Below are 20,514 nucleotides of genomic sequence, written 5' to 3'. Positions count from 1 at the left end.
GACTGCCACCTTTGAGGAGGGCACTTAACCACGGTTGTCCTCGCCGGATAAGGTGAATGGGGGCACCTCCCTTCCAGCAGGGGCAGGAGCAGGGAGGGCAAATCACCTCGGATCGAAGTACAACATTCTCCTCTTCAAGGTCTTTCAGCTTCTTTTGAAGAGAATCCAAATGAAAGTAATTCTGGACTGAGGAGGACGACTCATTCCTCTTCAACCTGGGGGAGAAAGTACGCTCACAACCTAGGGAGACGCGTTTCCTCCCACCACCTGGCAAACCACGTTAGAGACACAAAGAAGGGCTTGCAGGAAGGACAATGACCCACCAGACCCTTCTCCCAGCCCCAGGAAGACAGAGCTCCCAGTGCACAGGCTCACCACCAATTCAGAACCCACATCTCAACCCTTTATCCACAACTTGCCACATCACCTCAGAATTCAGGGGACCAACTCTGTTTAAAGCCTACACAATTTCAGGATGTCTGGGAGTTCATTTAATACTCATAATGCATTGGTATGTGCCAACAACTCTAAGTACTCTGTATGTTTTAACTCAATTAATGCTTATAACTCTGTGACCTAAGTTCTACTGTTATCTCCATTTTACAAATGACAAAACAAGTACAAAGGTTAAGTAACCTAGCCAACAGCGTGCAGCTAGTAAGTCCCAGAGCCAAGATCTGCAAGCAGCCCACTGGGCTCTAGAGTTCACACGCCCAACATGAGGATCTGCTGACTCTCAGAGAAGACACCACGCCTTCTGTCCCAAGGACCTGCCACAGCACCTCTGGCTCCAGAACCCTGAATTGCCTCCAACAGCAAAGCCTAACCCATTATCCACTCATGTGCAAGGGCAAATCAATCTAAATTGACAAATAAGCAGTAAGACCCAGGAAAAGGAAAACTAAAAACCTGTCCATCCATGTCCCGCTAAAATAGTAAAATCAATCTGTTTGAGGCACTTGGAGATGCTTGGTCCAGAGACGGCTAAGAGCAGCTGACCTCCATTGCTGCTGAAGGTGACCCTGTCTAGGTGACTCCAAGGACATCAACAGCGGTCAGCCTGTGCTCTGGCCTCCAGAAATACAGCCCTCTGGTGACTTACGGGGTTGAGCAAACGGACTCGGGCTCGCTCTCCTCCGCAGCGCTGGTGTAGAACTGAAGCAGCTCATCCTTCATGGACAGCTCATGCCGGAGCTGAGACACCTGCACAAGCAGAGCGGGGGCCCATCATTTGCTTCCCAAAAGGTGATTATCGTCCCGACTCACATTCTAATACTTACCACTTAGTGACAATATTTTTCTTAAAATTCACCATTGAAAATGAAAGCATTTAAACTGATTTTGTGCTATTCAAAAAAATAGGCTTTCATTTGATCTGTTTAAAAGAAATACAATTACTTTTTGATAGAAAGCTGTCTAAATTCATCATTTTTACTTTGGTACAGGGAATAGCAGAGAGGGGACTAGAATGATGCTTGGGGGCCAGGCACGGTGGCTGGCGCCTGTAATCCCAGCACTTTGGGAGGCCGAGGCGGGCAGATCATCTGACGTCAGGAATTCAAGACCAGTCTGACCAACATGGTGAAACCCTGTTTCTACTGAAAATACAAAATTAGCCGGGTGTGGTGGCGTATGCCTGTAATCCCAGCTACTCGGGAGGCTGAGGCAGGAAAATCGCTTGAACCTGGGAGGCGGAGGTTGTAGTGAGCTGAGATCATGCCACTGCACTCCAGCCTGGGCAACAGAGAGAAACTCCATCTCAAAAAAAGAATGATGCGCCTGGCGCGGTGGCTCATGTATGTAATCCCAGCACTTTGGGAGGCCGAGGCGGGCAGATCGCAAGGTCAGGAGATCGAGACCATCCTGGCTAACATGGTGAAACCCCGTCTCTACTAAAAATACAAAAAATTAGCTGGGTATGGTGGCAGGCGTCTGTAGTCCCAGCTATTCAGGAGACTGAGGCAGAAGAATGGCGTGAACCCAGGAGGCAGAGCTTGCAGTGAGCCGAGATCACGCCACTGCACTCCAGCCTGGGCGACAGAGCGAGACTTGGTCTCAAAAAAAAAAGAATGATGCTTGTGGGGATGCGACTGTTCAGGGGCTTTGGAAGTAGCCAGATGACCAGCTGGTCAAATAGCCAGAAAAACTGATCATGTTACTAAATGAAAGAAAAGGCCATTCATTCACTTCTGCCAGAACCAAATCCCAACTCCAAATAGGATCCTAGAGATGCCAGCTCTGCACGGGCCAATACAGGCAGCTCACCGACCCTTGCTCTCACACTTGGATGACCACACAGCCCCATTCTGGGATGCACCCTCATAAGGCTCCTGGCAAGCCCAGCCGGACCTCGTTCCATGCGCAATGCTCACTGGATAGGAATTTCAGACACAGGAAGAAAAGAGGCAACCATCAGGCTATATTGACTCCTGCTGAGATGGCTTTGCAAATCACCCTGATTTGTACTTAAGGTTTTTAAATAAAGTTGTACTGTACAATTTTTCACTTGCCCTTTCACTCTGCAGTACTGATGAACAGGGAACCAGTGCTATAAGAAGAACTGCAGTTATGTTTTAACTCTTTGTTTATAATTTGACTTAGGGTCTATGGTTTATTGCAACTTTTCTATATAACAGAGTGAATTATTATGTCTTCCATGGAGAAGACAATTTTATGTGCATAGAAGTTTTAACTTCGACACCTAGACTGATAATTTAATAATATGCCAAAGGGAAACATGTTATAGCTTTCAAATTCAAAGTTCTTCTGAGGGGGAAAAAAGGCATTTCCACTCCCAGAGAGTTGGATCCTCTTTGCGTAAGGTGAGGCTTGTCCCAAGCAAGAACAGTATAGTAAAGAAGCTGACGGGTGACCATTTGTGAGTTACTGGGTGGCACATCCCACTGCTCACAAGTGGCTGGTAGGGGGCCAGGCTAACCCAGCATGCTTTCCCACCAGTCACATGAGAGGGAATCCAGGTCATGATGCTGGGGGCAGGGAATGCAGGAATCACTTTATTTCTCCTAAAATACAATAGCATTCTCTCTTCTTACATCTTAAAGAAAGCCCACGATTAAAACTTTTCTTATATAGTGGCAACTATGCTTCATCATATGAAAACTACTGTTAAACCCAGACAACAATGTACTGGGAATAGTTCTAACAAGGAAAAAGGGTGAATACATCTTAGGAACGTGAACAAGGGCATCCACTCCCACTAAGAAAGTTTCTGATAGAAAATAAGGGAGAAGAAGCCAGGCACAGGGCCTAACGCCTGTAATCCCAGCACTTCGGGAGACCAAGGCAGGTGGATCACTGGAGCCCAGGAGTTTGAGATCAGCCTGGGCGACATGGTGAAACTTTTCTCTATAAAAAACACAAAAATTAGCCAGGCATGGTGGCACATGTCTGTAGTCCCAGCTACTTGGGAGGCTGAGGTGGGAGGATCGCTTGAATCCAGGAGGTCAAGGCCACAGTGAGCTGTGATCTCACGACTGCACTCCAGCCTGAGTGACACAGTGAGACCTTATCTCAAAAAAAAAAAAAAAAAAGGCTGGGCATGGTGGCTCACGCCTGTAATCCCAGCACTTTGGGAGGCTGAGGTGGGAGGATCACCTGAAGTCAGGAGTTCCAGACCAACCTGGCCAACATGGTGAAACCCCGTCTCTACCAAAAATGTAAAAAATTAGCTGGGTGTGGTGGTGGGCACCTGTAATCCCAGCTACTTGGGAGGCTGAGGCAGGAGAATAGCTTGAACCCGGGGGGTGGAGGTTGCAGTGAGCTGGGATCGCAACACTGCACTCCAGTCTGAGTGACAAGGACAAAACTCCATCTCAAAAAAAAAATGAAAAGAAAAAGGAAAAAGAAAAGTGGAAAAGAAACAAGCAGTGTTGTCACAGTTAAAATTTATTGTTAGAAGAACAGGGTGATAGAAAAGAAGCTACTAAGTAGGGCCTGGCTCTAAGCTTCTTATCCTTGCCCTAGCAACCCCACCTGACTCCACAGCCGCTCTCCTCTGTCCACACCACGTCCCTTCCAGAAAATCAGTATCATTCCTTCTAAACCTAGGTACCCTAAGATAAACCGAAAAGCTCCATGCCCTTCCTCTCACCACTGATGTCCATTAGCCAAGATCGATATCATGGAAATAAGAGGGTTTCTATCATGAAAACAATAGGTTATTTTTGTTTTGTTTTACACACACAAAATTATACTGTAACGATGAATATGAGTCACCACTTTCCTCTGTGTACACGAGCTGGCCTCCTAACAGGGCTCCTTCTCCAGCGGCCCAAGCCCAGCCAGACTCAGGAACCCCTGCTCGTTGTCGTGTTAGCCTGGGTGCCCTTCTGCCAAGCGTGGAGTATCTTAATCAGCCTGCATGGTTACAGTCTAGACTCTCTGAGGACAAGGACTGTGGCTGGCCCAACATGACACACAGACGAACGACTGAGTAAGGACCGTGCCCGCCCTGAGCCATCCCATCCACAGGGCCTGAGGAAAGAAAGGGACACAAGCAGCAGCAGGAGCTGCAGGAAGGTGGCTTTCAGTCCCCAGGTGACCGTTTCAGAACAGACAATTCTGGGCTCAGGCCGCGGTTGTGCCCTCAGGAGGGCCCTTCCAACTAGAACCCCATTCTATCATCTCCCTCAGCCATGCCCACGGCTCCCAGGCCTGTGGCGGGGCCCTCTGGAAGCCTCGGCCTCCAGTGTCTTACCTCCTCCCTGATGTGTTCCACCTGCTCCTCCAGCAGCTCGTTCCTCTCGGTTAGGGTCTTGTTTTTCTTCAACAACGACTGGCCGATGCGAGCGGCCAATTCTAAATCCCGCTCTTTCTATGAAAGAGGGAGAATAGGGATTCAAAAGACCTGTGTTTCCTGAAGGAGTCAACAGGTGCTCAGTGTCAAATGAGGAAAACATGAGCATCTAGAAATAACAAAGGAATTAATAATTCACCATCTGTGTTGGCATTTGATGCCCGTTAAAACAGGCATAACCTCTGCCCATATAGTATGTGAGAGCTACATCGACATCACGCAAGGAAAGGGAAGTCTGAAAATGTAATGAAAACAAATCTTTGTTCCTATGGGGAAGAAAAAAATGCTTCTAAAAACAGTTGTTTGCAACTGCTTTTGTTATTTGTGGAATCACTTGATAACCTGTCTCTCCACCTGCAGGCTGGGCTATTGTATGGCCAGGGCAGGGCACAGGGAAACAGTAGCTATTTGTTAAGTGAATGAATGAATAAATATGGAAATTATAAAACGCTCTTACAATGAAGCCAAGAGCTGACACAGGGAGGCAGCCTCTTCAGCATACATTAGGCAGGAATGCATTGAATTCCTTATTTTTGCCTTATGTGAAACAAAAATGTTTAAAGTTACTCTCAAAAACAATTACATGCTTTTTTGTTTTTTTACTTAGAAAAGGCTACTTAGGCTTCATTTAAGAAAGAAACAACTTTCAAAATGGAGATGTTATGCATAAAATTGCCATATTCAGAGACAAAAACACTCTTAAGGGCACAGAATTTTCTGTTAGCTCAGCTGATGGCATCAATTAGGCAGAGCCAGTACACAGAGGAAAATTCGGAGTGGCATATAAAGGCAGGGTAGCCTCTGCGGGGAGAAAGACGTCCCCTGATAGTGGACAGATGCCATCAGCAAATGCAGACTTAGCGATTTGCTACCACAGTCAGATTCAACTTGGGTGCTGGCAAGGGGAGAAGTCAGAAAAATTAAATCATTTTAGAAGTATATGCTAATTACTCTGTTCATGTGGTTTGAAAGAAAGAATGGAAACATGTCATCTGGGGTAGGAAAAACACTGGGGAGGAGTCCTAGGTTCTGATCCAACACCTGCTATTAACTACCCACAAGGTCCCAGGCAAACGGCTTTTGCTTCACAGGGATCAAGTACACTAGAGATTGATTTTTTTTTCTTTTTTGAGACAGAGTCTTACTCTGTCACCCAGGCTGGAATGCAGTAGCACAATCTCAGCTCACTGTAAACTCTGCCTCTCAGGTTCAACCAATTCTCCTGCCTCAGCCCCTTGAGTAGCTGGGATTACAAGCACGCACCACCACACCCAGCTAATTTTTGTATTTTTAGTAGAGACGGAGTTTCACCATGTTGGCCAGACTGGTCTCAAACTCCTGACCTCGGGTGATTCGCCCTCCTCGGCCTCCCAAAATGCTGGGATTACAGGTGTAAGCCACTGTGCCGGGCCAACAGATTCATTTTTCAGGCCACAGGTTTCAAACCCATTGGTGGGTTGAGAACCATTTTAGTAACAGCAACCGACATTTTGTTTTAACTTAAATACAATGGCACAGAATTGAAAACACCAAAGTGCATTATATGTAATAAGAGTATTATTTCATGTTTAAACTGTTGCTTGTCACATATTTACCTATGTGAGTACTGGGTCACAACCTAAGCTATGTTTCTTACAGCAGGTACTGGTCACAAATTGAACTGCTCCAGGTGACCTATCCTGCTGTAAACTGGGAGAATATGGGTTCTCTATTTGAACATGGGTTCCCTCAACTGTTAAATGGAGGTAGAGTAAAGGGGCAGGCTAGCTGAGATATTCTAGAAAAACTCTTCTAACTCTATGATTCACTGAGTTTTAGAATAAAGAGAATAATCAGCTTTTATTTCTAACGCCTTAGATATCCACCCAATGATTCCATGCAACCGCAGACATCTCCCTTTGCTAACCACAGGAACTTCACTGCGGTATGAGCGCAGCACTTGAGGTCAAGTACAGTTTGAGAAGACTGGATTCAACAGCACTTTGGCTCCCTCTTGCAGGATGATGGTCTCTCTCCTCCAGGCCTTCCACAATCCCCAAACTGGCAATGCTGTCACCACAGTCCCAGAAGCCAGCCAGGTATCAAAGTATCAAAAATGAGCTATAGATAGGCCAGGCACAGTGGCTCTCACCTGTAATTCCAGCACTTTGGGATCACTTGAGGTCAGGAGTTTGAGACCAGCCTGGCCAACATGGCAAAACCCTGTCTCTACTAAAACACAAAAATTAGCTGGGCGTGGTGGTGGGAGCCAGTAATCCCAGGCACTCGGGAGGCTGAGGCAGGAGAATCACTTGAACCCAGGAGGCAGGGCTCGCAATGAGCCAACATCACCCCACTGCACTCTGGTCTAGGTGACAGAGCAAGACTCTGTCTCAAAAAAAAAAAAAAAAAAAAAAAAAGAGTTGCAAATTCCCCAACTCATTCTCACAATTTGTGCCTCCCCATCAAGACCTTGCCTTTCTAGAAACACAGTCCATGTGGAGACAGTCCTGTTATGGGGCAAAGGGGACTCGGTGAATCTGCCCAACTAACCGAGATGCTCATCTCTGCACACTGGCCCAGTGTCTACCAAGAAGTTCCCTTGGCTGAGTGCAGTGGCTCATGCCTATAATCCCAGCACTTTGGAAGGCCAAGGCAGGAGGATTTCCTGAGCACAGGAGTTCAAGACCAGCCCGGGCAACACAGGAGACCCCATCTCAAAATACAAAATTGAAAAAAAAAAAAAGGGTCCCTTATTTCATGGGCCTGAGACTCAACAGTTGTGCTTATTAGGTACCTAGAGGAAAGGATTCAAAGAACTGTGTGAGGGAGACTGCACAGAATTAAAGTCTCCAGGGGCTGACTCAAAATTAGCACCTAGTCCAGGTGGTTTCAGCTGGATTTAGTTAAAACTGCAACACCAATGTTCACTTCTCTTTGGAAGTATAGTCTCCAAAAATCTAACTCAAGTCTATCAAATGTCTCTACTAGAACTAGTTCTCAGACTGAACACTCAGCAGGTGCTTCATCAGTGCTTGCCTGATCTGCATTGCCTTCATGCATCCAGGCTGTCAAGTTCCAACAAGCACTGATATTTTGCATGCCTTAGTCACATTTTTTGTTTGTTTTTGATGGAGTCTCGCTTTGTCACCCAGGCTGGAGTGCAGTGGCATGATCTCAGCTCACTGCAACCTCTGCTACCTAGGTTCTAGTGATTGTCCTGCCTCAGCCTCCCAAGTAGCTAAGACTACAGGCACACGCTACCTTGCCCAGCTAATTTTTATATTTTTGGTAGAAATGGCACTTCACCATGTTGGCCAGGCTGGTATCGGACTCCTGACCTCAAGCAATCTGCCCACCTCAGCTTCCCACAAGTGCTGGGATTACAGGCGTGAGCCACTGCGCCCAGCCTTTAGCCACATTTTGTATGCATTTCAATGCAAACAAATCAAGCACACAGCATAATAATGAAGATGGCTCAGGCAAGGCAAGGGACTGCCAGGGCGCCTGAAGAATGCAGAAGACTTCCAGCACACAAACAGCCAGAAACCAACAGGAATGAATTGGGAGACAGGAAGGGGAAGAAAAACAAGTAGAGCGGTGAGCTCAACAATGAAGTCCTTTGTCCTACTCGTTACACCTCAAACCCTGCACCTAAGGGCTGCCTCGCCTCTTTGTGCCCCACTAAGGACAAACACTTCCCTGGTCTACACCAGAAATGTAATCTTTAGGGTAATTTTAAAGAACACTCTCTGCCAGAAGAAGCAAGAAGTCGTAGCAAATGGGTATAAAAATAGAGTTAGAGCCGGGCGCGGTGGCTCAAGCCTGTAATCCCAGCACTTTGGGAGGCCGAGACGGGTGGATCACGAGGTCAGGAGATCGAGACCATCCTGGCGAACACGGTGAAACCCCGTCTCTACTAAAAAATACAAAAAACTAGCCGGGCGAGATGGCGGGCGCCTGTAGTCCCAGTTACTTGGGAGGCTGAGGCAGGAGAATGGCATAAACCCGGGAGGCGGAGCTTGCAGTGAGCTGAGATCCGGCCACTGCACTCCAGCCCGGGCTACAGAGCGAGACTCCGTCTCAAAAAAAAAAAAAAATAGAGTTAGAATAAGATCTAGTATCTGACAGCACAATAGGGTGGTTACAGTTAACAATAATTTATGGCACATTTAAAAATAACTAAAAGTATAATTGGAATATTTGTAACACAAAGGAATGATAAATGCTTGCTTGAGGTGATGATACCCCTTTCTTTCTCCCCGCTCCACCATTTTTTTTTTTCTTTGAGACAGGTCTCACTCTATTGCCTAGGCTGGAGTGCGCTGGTGCAAGTACAGCTCACCATAGCCACCAACTCCTGGACTCAAGCAACCCTCCCACTTCACTTTCTGAGTAGCTGGGACCACAGGCATGCACCGCCATGCCTATCTCATTTTCGGAATGCACATTTGGGCAAAGTTTGCCTCCTCCTCAGTTACAGCGTCTAACTTTTTGTAGAAACAGGGTCTCACTATGTTACCCAGGCTGGTCTCAAACTTCTGGCCTCAGGCAATTCTCCCACCTGTCTGGATTACAGGTGTGAGCCATGTTGCTCAGCCTGATACCCCATTTACTCTGATGTGATTATGATGCAGCATATGCCTTTACCAAAGTATCTCATGTACCCCATAAATACATACACCTACTATGTACTCAAAACATCGAAAATAACAAGTTATATTAAAAATAGTTATAGATAAAATGGAAATTTAAACAGAAATGTTATTGTAGAGTCTCCAGTTTTTTCTCTTTAATATTACTGAGGCAACAGGCTGGTTGGGTTTTTCTTTGAGAATTACAAGAATGAAAAAAACCTCCCATTTCTCTAGCCAAAAATGATTAATGTTTACTTCTAAAAACAAGAAAACAGGTTGGGCATGGCAGCTTATGTCTGTAATCCCAACACTTTGGGAGCCCAAGGTGGGAGAATCAGGAGTTTGAGGAGGCCAGGAGTTTGAGACCCGCCTGGGCAACACAGTGAGACCCCATGTCTACCAAAAAAAAAAAAAAGGATAAAAACCAGAAAATAGCTAGAAGATGGTCACTGGATTAAACTACAATGAGAAACAGAGACCACAAACAAGTAATTTAGGCCCTTGGAAATAAGCTATTAAAAGAACTAGTTCCTTTATTCCCCCAAGAAATGAGGCAAGGTAGCGCTCATTCTAACTGCCTCCTTCCTCTCCTCACTATGCTTTCAAAGCATAGACTTAAAAAAGACTGTAACTTGAGTCTCAGCCCCCTTTTACCAATGAACTCTAGCGCTGACTGACACACCTACTAGAGATTCCGAACAGCTTGCTGCGTACACTTAGCAACTGACTCATCTCATTCACCAATTTCAGGACAAAAAGCATGACTAAGGGGCCAGTGGAATCACCCTCTCTGTAACTGAGGAGGCAAGCTCTGCCCAAAGGTGCATTCCAGACAGCAGCAAGCCCAGGCGAGCCACAGCATCTTGTTCCCCTTAAAACCAGAAGTGAACTCTCCACGCTGGTGGAAGGCTGTGCTTTGGGATCCTGTGCAAATCCGCCAGTACCCCACTTGCCTGCCTACAGCAGGCTTTGGGATCCTGTGCAAATCCGCCAGTACCCCACTTGCCTGCCTACAGCAGGTATACAAACCACAGCACGAGAACAGAAGAAACAGAGCCAAAGCCCAGGAAAAGCATGGCACAGGGCAATAGCTACATGACTGGGACAGTTAGACTTTAACCAGGACACCCTCCTAGTTCCAAGGAAAGGCAGTAACTCAGGCGTGAATCTTATCAGGACAGGAACAGAATGGCATCAGATATGGAACACATAGACACAAACAGACGCTGTTGCCATGATGACCCTTTAAAAATAAAACAGGCTGGCTCTGGTGGCTCACGCCTGTAATCCAAGCACTTTGAGAGGCCAAGGTGAGAGCATTTTTTAATTTAAAAATGTGAGAGATTCAAATAAACAGTGGCTGTAGTTTGGTTCTAATTTTGTTTTGTTTTGTTTTGTTTTTTGAGACAGAGTCTCACTCTGGTGCCCAGGAGAAGTGCAGTGGCATGATCTCGGTGCGCTGGAATCTCCATCTCCCGAGCTCAAGCGATCCTCCCACCTCAGCCTCCCGAGTAGCTGGGGTTACAGGCACACACCACGCCTGGCTAATTTTTGTATTTTTTGTAGACACGGGGTTTGGCCATTTTGGCAAGACTGGTCTCAAACTCCTGGGCTCAAGTGATCCACCTGTCTTGACCCCCCAAAGTGCTGGGATTTACAGGCATAAGGCACTGCACCAGACCAGGAGGACCGTTTGAGCCTCAGAGTTTAAGATCAGCCTGGAGTTTAAGATCAGCCTGGGCGATATAAGGAGACCCCACCTCTACAGAAAAATAAAAAAATACATTGTTCATCCAGCTGGATGAACAAAACAAACAGGACTGTGGGGTGACTCCCAAGCCTGGGGCTCAGCAAGGGCACAGACTACTTGGGGATGGGGTTGGGGCTAGCTTCAAAGGTCCCTGGCAGGCCCTGCAGCACAAGACTGAGAAGCAGGAAAGAACCGACGCAGTTAAATGCCATAGAGGGCCAAGGGTGGGAGAGCAGGAGCCATGTCCCCAGTGACAGTGAAGGGCTAGAGGAGGATTCAGGACCATGAGCAATGGGTGGCCTTGACTACACAGCGAGGAGCCTTAGAGAAAGGGTGAGAGGGTCACAGAGGGCATGGTCGGTGGCAGCTGCAAGGAAGAGTAAAGCAGAGAGAAGCTAAAATCTCACTGCTGAGGCCCCAAGAGTTTGAGTGGTGGCCTTGGAAGGTACAGATTTAGGACCCCTCTCAGAAGACTCAATGACCTGAACAGGGGCTGATGAGCGGGCACCAGAAGCAGTCTGTAAGATCTGGAGAGCACTGCTGGGGGAAACGGCTGCAGTAGAAAGGGGTCAGCAATCAACCATTTTCAAAAGTCGGTGGTGCCAACCAAGGCAGCCTGCCACGTGGCTAACACCAGAGACAGCCGCAACTGGAGTGACACCCGAAGGCTGGAGGCCGGTGCCCCAAAATACCGCCCTTGACACCCTGTCACATAGCCAAAAACCCTGACATCACTTCTGGGGAGCTGATGAGTTTGTGACTTCAAACAGGAGTGGACTGCAGGACTAGGAAGAGAATGCTGGATGTGCAGAGGTAGAAACACGGGAATAGAGAGACATAAAAACGGTGAAAGAATGCCACACACCCCAAAAAAAAACCTCTGGGAAACCAGTCTGGCCCAGTTTCTGTCTGAGCTTCAACCCTGACCTCCCACTGGTTGAAAACAATGACAATGATTTCTGTGTCCTCCACATAATAATCACATACCCCAAAATCATTCCAGTTTCTAGAGCAGAAGCAAGGGGCTAGAAGGCAGCACCTGTTCATTTAAGGCCTGATTCAGTGAAGGGGGCAGTGTATTAATGATGGAGATTTATTCAACAAATACTAAGAACCTACCATGTTCTGGCCTGTTCCAGGCATGCAGATACACTTATACCCATCTGTTTCTAGAGACCTTTGTCATACTTAATTCTCAACTGCAACAGAATACTCAGAAGAAATTCAGAAAACCAGTCTCTAAAATATAGGCAGCTCATCTAATCTTAAGCAACTTACTTAAATTTTTCTTGCCATGCTTATTTTGCTTATTTCTATGCTGACACTGCATAATATTCCACTAGCCTAAGTCAAAACTTAAAATACATTAGGAAGACACAGACGATGATACATTTTTCTGACATTTTTTGGATGCACTGAAAATATATCATTAGTCAATGTTTCAGGATTTTTTACACTTACAACTGGATATTCTACCAAGTATTTAAACGCACCACATTTGGTGCCATTAATATATTCCTTTAAAAACATAAAATATCTGCACAAAATTATAGCTATAAAGGCCTACGTAGCTACTAGTTCATAAAGTAAAGCCATTACATTATACCTTGAAAGAGACCAATTTCCAAGATTCCTCACTGAAACAGGTGATAAGGCATGCTTTAATCAGTATCAATGAAAACCAGTCGATTATAAACAACTCTTTTGCCTTCCCCTGGAGCACTTACCTCCTCAAGAAGCCGAGTGACAGCATCTATGTCATTATATGTCTTAGTCATCTGGCCAACTCTTTCAGCACATAAAACTGTAAGAAATAAAAATGACAATGAGACTCCCGATGTCACAGACCTGCCAAACAAATGACTCATGTAAAAAAGCATCCCTAACATTGTGCCTGCACATTAGGCATGGAGGGTCACTGGCTCTGCTGGGTTCAACCCGCAATGTACTCACCACCACCAGATTTCACTTGCCAGTTCCAGTGACTGGAGGATGAGCAGGGGGACTTGTAACCCCTGTGAAACCTTGACATTGTGTGTCTGTGTGTGTGAGCATGTGCTGAGGGCGAAGCAATGGAGTGGAAGGCAGTCTGGCCTCACAGATATTCAGTAAACTGAAGTAGGTGGGGTGGGGGCCAGCAGCACAGCCACCCATGTGTGAATGATGAGAAAGGCCTGTAGCATCTAGACTCCACTAACCATACAGACCCAACCATATGAACAGACTGGAATCCTTCAGAAAACAGCTGCTGTCATAATTATTAAACAAGAGTCTTAAACTGATAATTTCAAAATGGCACAGCCCCCTCCCCCCAAGTGGCCCACATTCTAAGGTTATGCAACCAGCTCCATACCATGAAAACTAGGTTGTTATTTTTTAAATATACATTTAAAAGACTACTACGATTGTGCGTGCGCGCGTGCGCACACACACACACACAGAGTAATATTTCATTACATGTACAATTTACTGTGGTCATACGAGGCTGCACACAAGCACTTTAGGACTATGGGTCTTTGTTCTCCGTCCGTTGGAGAAATCGGTTGTGAAACAAAAGAAGGCTCTTGTCTGCTAAAGATACATCAGGGTTGTTTTATTTGAAATCAATGACAAGGAACTGATTTGCAGTTCAACAAACACCAAGAAGGTAGCATAAGTTTTATTCTATGGGGGGAGGAGTAAATATAAATGGATTTATGGCCAGCCAACGTGCAAAATTTTTTGAAACCTGTCACTTTGGGACTAAATAAATAACTTCTTAGTAATGCTTTATAACTAAGACTTCAGTGAATAATTCTGTTAGGAGTCAAAGCTTTCCTAGTGACCCACATTCAGTAACAGCCCATGCGACGCATTTGGGAATTGAAGCGTATTACTAAGTCAAACTCAGTAGCATTACAACTGAAATTCAATAGGTCTCTGAATATTTTATTAAATGCAAGTAGAGATCATCCTAGTAAATTAGCTCAGAGAAATCGGATCTGTTGGAATGATTTTCTAGCTTAGGGAGGAGACCTGAAATCTGGTTCTAAATCTGAAACCCTACCAAGACAGTGCCATCAGAGCCAGCAGACGAGACCCCTCCACCCAACACTTTCATGAGATCCCTCCTGTCCAAGCGGTGGGGCAGGGATATGCTGCCTCAGACAGAGCTGCCAGGGAGACAGAAGCAAGGGAGATTTATAAGGGTAGTTTTAAACCTGGATCTAATTTGATGTAGATGAAGTCCAGCTCAAATTGCTCTAGATAGTCCATCAGCTCGAGGTCACACAAGCTCTTAAGTGAAGACTGCTATGCTACCAACCCGAGTTAATTTTCTTCACGCACAGCTATGATGGTCTGCAAGCGTGCAGATAAAAACCCTGGGGCCCCCCAGCCAGCATGCCAAAGCATCTGCAGCACCCTTTATACACCAGGACTAATCACAGCAACTAAGTGGCCTCTGTGTTTAAATTTCTGTTGTCACTTGAGGGCCTGCTTACACCCGCTCACCGGCGCCCACTCTCCTCAAAAATCTGAGTCCACCGCTTTCCTGGAAAGAGAAAGCTGGGCTACATTTTAACTAACCTGGTTCTATTCTCTGTACAATAAGATTCAGAGCTGCAGGCCGGGCACGGTGGCTCAAGCCTGTAATCCCAGCACTTTGGGAGGCCGAGACGGGCGGATCACGAGGTCAGGAGATCGAGACCATCCTGGCTAACACGGTGAAACCCCGTCTCTACTAAAAAATACAAAAAACTAGCCGGGCGAAGTGGCGGGTGCCTGTAGTCCCAGCTACTCGGGAGGCTGAGGCAGGAGAATGGCGTGAACCCGAGAGGAGGAGCTTGCAGTGAGCTGAGATCCGGCCACTGCACTCCAGCCTGGGTGACAGAGCAAGGCTCCGTCTCAAAAAAAAAAAAAAAAAAAAAAAGATTCAGAGCTGCTATTTCTCTAACACTATATTTAGAGATAACATTCAAATTTTTAAGGCTAAGTTTTTGAATTAAGATAACTGTAATTACTCATATAGTCAGTCATGTGTAGACAACCACAAGCAGACAGAAGAAATAATACAGAGGGAGCCGGGAGCGGTGGCTAACGCCTTATTATCCCAGCACTTTGGGAGGCCAAGGCAGATGGATCATTTGAAGTTAGGAGTTCGAGACCAGCCTGGCCAACATGGCGAAACCCTGTCTCCACTAAAAAAAATATATATCTGGCCGGGCGCGGTGGCTCAAGCCTGTAACCCCAGCACTTTGGGAGGCCGAGACGGGCGGATCACGAGGTCAGGAGATCGAGACCATCCTGGCTAACACGGTGAAACCCCGTCTCTACTAAAAAATACAAAAAACTAGCCGGGCGTGGTGGCGGGTGCCTGTAGTCCCAGCTACTTGGGAGGCTGAGGCAGGAGAATGGCGTGAACCTGGGAGGCGGAGCTTGCAGTGAGCTGAGATCCGGCCATTGCACTCCAGCCTGGGCAGCAGAGCGAGACTCCGTCTCAAAAAAAAAAAAAAAATATATATATATATATATATATATATATACAAAAATTAGTCAGGCATGGTGGCACACACCTGTAGTCCCAGCTACTCGGGACACTGAGGTAGGAGAACAGTTTGAACCCGGGAGGCAGAAGTCGTGCCACTGCACTCCAGCCTGGGCAGAAGAGCAAAACTCCATCTCAAAAAAAAAAAAAAAAAAAAGAAGAAGAAGAAATAATATAGAGGGATCCTGTATACCCTTTATCCAGTTCCCCCGATGGTAACATTTTGCAAGATCATAATATCCCACCCAGGATATTAGCACGGATACAATCCATAACTTTTCCTCAGAGTTCCCATTTTACTTGCACTTATTTGTGTGCACATGTGTGTATTAAGCTCTGTGTAATTTTATTACCTGTATTGGTGCATGTATCTACCACTTATAAGGACCCCTTGTGCTGCCCTTTTATAAAGCTTTAAAATATTTTAAAAATTGAACCCAATAAAAAGACACGCCTGTCTCTACTAAAAACACAAAAATTAGCCAGCCGTGGTGGTAGACACCTATAATCTGAACTCGGGAGGCTGAGGGAGGAGAATTGCTTGGACCCGGGAGTTGGAGGCTGCAGTGAGCTGACGTTTACTAAGCACAGTGACTATGGCCAGGCACCATTCATAGCCTTCTATATGGATTATTCTATGTAATCTTCAGAGCAATACTGTGAGGGGTAAGCACTTACATTAACACCATTTTACAACAGAAAACTAAGGCCCAGAGAGGCTGAATAACTCACCCAATGTCACACAACTAGCAGGTGGCAAATGTCAAAATAAAAGACAATCGGTAGAGGCAGCAGTTAACACTGATGGTTCCCCTATTATGTCAAGGGATTTAACATGCTTTCTCAATTAATCTTTACAACAACCCTGTAGGCACTGTCGTGATGACCATTCCACAGATAAGAAAACTGAGGCTCTGAGACATTTAAGAATCTGGATGTTAAGGACCCAACTGAGGTCACAGAGAATGAGACTGCATTGCAGGGACTGCACCGAGGCCAGTATGGCTCCTGGACTAAAACAAAGACCATAAAGGACACGAGAACAAGGCACAGACCATCGATGTGTAGGAAGTGTGTAAACAGAGCGAGCAGCATTTGGGCCTAGGGGAAAGAAAGAGCTCTGACCTTGGGTTCACAGGCTTAGGTGTTCACAGGAGACTCTATCCAGGCCAAGGGGCTCTGAGCAGCCACCAATTAACTTCTATGTTTTAGGATTTCCTGTTCCAAGAAATAAGGAAGCGGGAGTGAGACCAATGAAAGTGAAAAAATAATAAACCATGCCTTCAGACAGCATAACCACAGGTTATGCTTTTCAAATACCAACTTCCTAGGCACTAAATCTACAATCAACCGTGGTCAAGTTTCTCTCTCTGTAAGAATGTATTTCAAAGAGAAGTCCCATTTCTGACCCACGGAGTACTACCAAATAAATCCACTTCCACCCAAAAGATGTTTCAAAAAAGGAAGAAAAGTAAAATAAAAGAGCCACCATAAACCTCTACAATAACTTTTTTTTTTCTTTTTTTTGAGACAGAGTCTCGCTCTGTCACCCAGGCTGGAGTACAATGGTGCAGTCTTGGCTCACTGCAACCTCCACCTCACTGGTTCAAGCGATTCTCCCACTTCAGCTTCCTGAGTAGCTGGGATTACAGGTGCCTGCCACTATGCCCAGCTAATTTTTGTATTTTTAGTAGAGACAGGGTTTCACCAGGTTGGCCAGGCTGGTCTCGAACTCCTGACCTCAGGTGATCCACCTGCCTCGGCCTCCCAAAGTGCTGGGATTACAGGCATGAGCCACCGTGCTCAGTCTCTACAGCACTTTAATAGAAGAAAATTATGGTCCATCTCCTAGAAAAAGAAGTTAAATGTAACTTGCTGCCTACTCATCATAGTAAAATACACATGCCTCACCTCTGACTAACGCCAAACCACCATTACCACGCACCAAGCTCTGCACTGAACAAGGCAGGACACCTGCCTTCCTGGGGCACATAGAAAACAGGGCAGCCTGGGGGATGGGGCTCAGGGGGTTCAAAGCCAGACAAGTCCCTTTAAGGAGTGTGGAATTAAATGGAAAGCCACTAGAGAGTTTTTGAAGGGGGGTTATGCAATGAAGTTTATATTTCAGAAGCATTTTGGCTCCAGTGTGCAGCAATGGGGGAGGGGGTGCAAGGCAATTTAGATCGACCAGCATCAAGGCTGTTGGATTAATGCAAGAATATTGTAGATGGGAAGAAGTGGGCTCTTTCCCTGAGATTTAAGAGATAAAACTGAGTGAGAGGTAAATCAAAAAGCACTGGATCAGGGCTTCTCACTGGGACAACAAGGACATGAGTGATGTCCCCTTTGGAGATGGGCACGAGATGGAAAGTCAGAGGCAAGATGGGGCATCCCCGAGAAACCACTGGCACTGGGACAGTAGTTGATGTCACTGTGTAATAATGTGCCAGGCAGAGGGCTGCCCACAACCCACACTGGCAGGAGGCCCGCCTGACAGAAACACCCTCCTAGGAGATGAAGGAGGGAGATTTTGGTTTGGGAGAATCCACTTTGAGATAAGAGGAGAATCAAGTCCTTCTTCTTGGGATGGCAAGTAAAGTAAGGAATTATGAAGCCAACTTCAAACAAGGAGCCCTGGGCTGGCTGATCAGAGGGAGGGAGACACATGATTGGGCTGTCACAGCTAATGGGGACGGAGAGAGGGGATGGAGGTGGGGTGAGCTCCATGGAGTGCCTTAGTCTGAAAACCAGTAAAGCAGCTTTTACGCTAAATTAAACCATGCTCAAAACAATTTTAAGAATAAATGTTGGCACCCATCTTCCAGCATCCAGGAGATGCCAGCCAAAAACCCCAAACATACAGTGTGCAGGCCCAGAAGAGAAACCCCAAACATACAGTGTGCAGGCCCAGAAGAGAAACCCCGAACATACAGTGTGCAGGCCCAGAAGAGAAACCCCAAACATAGAGTGTGCAGGCCCAGAAGAGAAAGGAAACAAGTCCCTGCCTGCTGCCAAGGAGATCTGCCCAGTGGGAAGCTCAGGAGTGACCGGAATTAAAGATCCCAAGGAAAACCCCATGGGAAGAAAACAAAGGTGGTGTGGCACTGACGTTTCTATCTTGACACTGTCCACGGCTTCCGAATGAGCCGGGAGAAGTCTGGAGGAGCCGAGCTCAGGGAGTGGTGGGGCTGCAGCAGGTAAGATCTGAGACCCAGGCACAAGGCAGAACCCAGAGGCCTAAGCCGAGGGGTGGGTGGGGAGAATCGCTACAGTTCCATCACAGCAACCTGCCCTCCCCAAGGGACCCCGTGTCTCTATGTTGTGTGTCAAATTAACAGGCTTGATAAAAGCTTTCTTGACATTTTGGTCTTATCAGTCTTCTTTAAGAAAATATAGTTAGAAATCCTCACTTCCCATTCATGTATTTTGGAGGAAAAGGCTCTCATAATGATTTTAGAATAAAAAAAAAATATATATATATACACACACACACACACACACACACGTATGGCTATATATAGCAATATATAGCTATATTGCTATATTATACAATATAGCAAAACCCCAGAACCCAGAACCTAATTCTGGTAACATTCCTCCCTCTGATGTCAGCTCTACATATCTCTGGCGTGAATAAATATTTTACACACACATGTACATATGTGTGTACGCGTGTGTATGTCTATAAAAAGAAAAACCTCCCAAACCCTCAAGAAGACACTTATAACTCAAAGACCAAGTAGCCACAAGTAGAAAAGATATTCAAGACTGCCTGATATATTTGCATTTTGGGCTGTCTGCCTTCTGCCGTACTTACAGGTCATTTCTTTAATTAAAACAGTGTTTCCCAAAGTTTTATTAAGAAACTGAGCTCCATCCTCCCCTCAATAATTTTTCCTCCTATCTTCTATACTTAAGCATCAGTGTTTTTAAAAGTCAATTTTCTACAATTTTCATTACAAAACCTGCAAAGGGACTGAATAAACATTCAAAGTAGACACATACCCCTAGCAATTCTCATATACCCAGTTGAAACAGAGCTGGCACTTAAGTGTCAAAGAAAAGAATGGTCCACAAACCAGTTGATTACCTCTTGCTTTTGATAGCAGCAGCAGTTGTCAGGATGAAAAAGCAACACTACATCTGGCCCCTGATGCCCCAGGAAGTAAACTTAATAAGCATTTACTGTCTGTACTGTTCACAGGGGCAGGGGATGGAGCTTCAGAACCTGGGAGCCAACCTGGGGTCCCAGAACCTGGGAGCAAAAAAGCTTTCCATAAAATTCTTAATGAGTCACCAGTCATCCACGTTTCCAGGCATTACAAAATAGATGTCCTTTAAAGGTTTGTTAAAAGTTTGTAGCTTTTGAACTTAATTAGTCCCTGCTCTGCTTAATAATCTTCCCCAGCTCTTACAAGCAGCAGCCTCAACACACAGGACATACAGGAACCATCCCTACCTGGCCCAGCTCAACCCTCCCGCCTCCTCCCCTGCCACCCAAGCTCACTCTTCACCATAGCTCCTCTACACCCAGTGATGCCACTCTCAGATGTCTGGCCTGGCACTTGTGTGCCTGCCATTTCCTTCTTGTAAGGACTGTCTTTCTCTCACTTCTCCATCTAGGAATTTCCTGCTCTTCCCACAAGCTTTTCAAAAAGAAGGTGCCTCCCTGTAGCTGACACTCTATCCAAGTGTCAGTTCTTCTGCCCACTTTTGTAAAATCTGTAGTTTTTACAGTTTGCCCAGACACCTAGACCAGGCTGATTTGGCAAAGCACTTCTGATGAGAGGAACATCTTCAAATGGCT

At 46.0% G+C, this 20,514-nt stretch overlaps 1 protein-coding gene across 43 annotated transcripts in view; it reads right to left on the bottom strand.

The window, feature by feature from the left end:
- The window catches only part of TRAK1 (trafficking kinesin protein 1), a 213,430-nt gene that overhangs the window by 37,077 nt on the left and 155,839 nt on the right, over window positions 1–20,514 (bottom strand). For 38 of the 43 annotated variants that reach the window (XR_012431026.1, XR_012431024.1, XR_012431023.1 and 35 more), the window contains 4 exons: window positions 12,910–12,986; window positions 4,718–4,834; window positions 1,103–1,203; window positions 107–215 (listed from right to left, as the gene is read on the bottom strand). Coding sequence is in view for 30 of the 43 variants with exons in the window: in XM_065540424.2 (XP_065396496.1) it covers window positions 107–215; window positions 1,103–1,203; window positions 4,718–4,834; window positions 12,910–12,986 (404 nt within the window). In the remaining 13 variants the exon portion in view is untranslated. Of the gene's footprint in view, window positions 1–106; window positions 216–1,102; window positions 1,204–4,717; window positions 4,835–12,909; window positions 12,987–16,832; window positions 16,926–20,514 lie in introns of all 43 variants that reach the window. The other 5 variants (XR_012431035.1, XM_074031791.1, XM_074031790.1 and 2 more) reach the window with 1 other exon arrangement.

The sequence above is a fragment of the Macaca fascicularis genome, chromosome 2, assembly GCF_037993035.2.
Source record: "Macaca fascicularis isolate 582-1 chromosome 2, T2T-MFA8v1.1".
In the NCBI taxonomy this organism is placed as follows: domain Eukaryota; kingdom Metazoa; phylum Chordata; class Mammalia; order Primates; family Cercopithecidae; genus Macaca; species Macaca fascicularis.
This window is presented reverse-complemented; position numbering and strand designations above follow the sequence as displayed.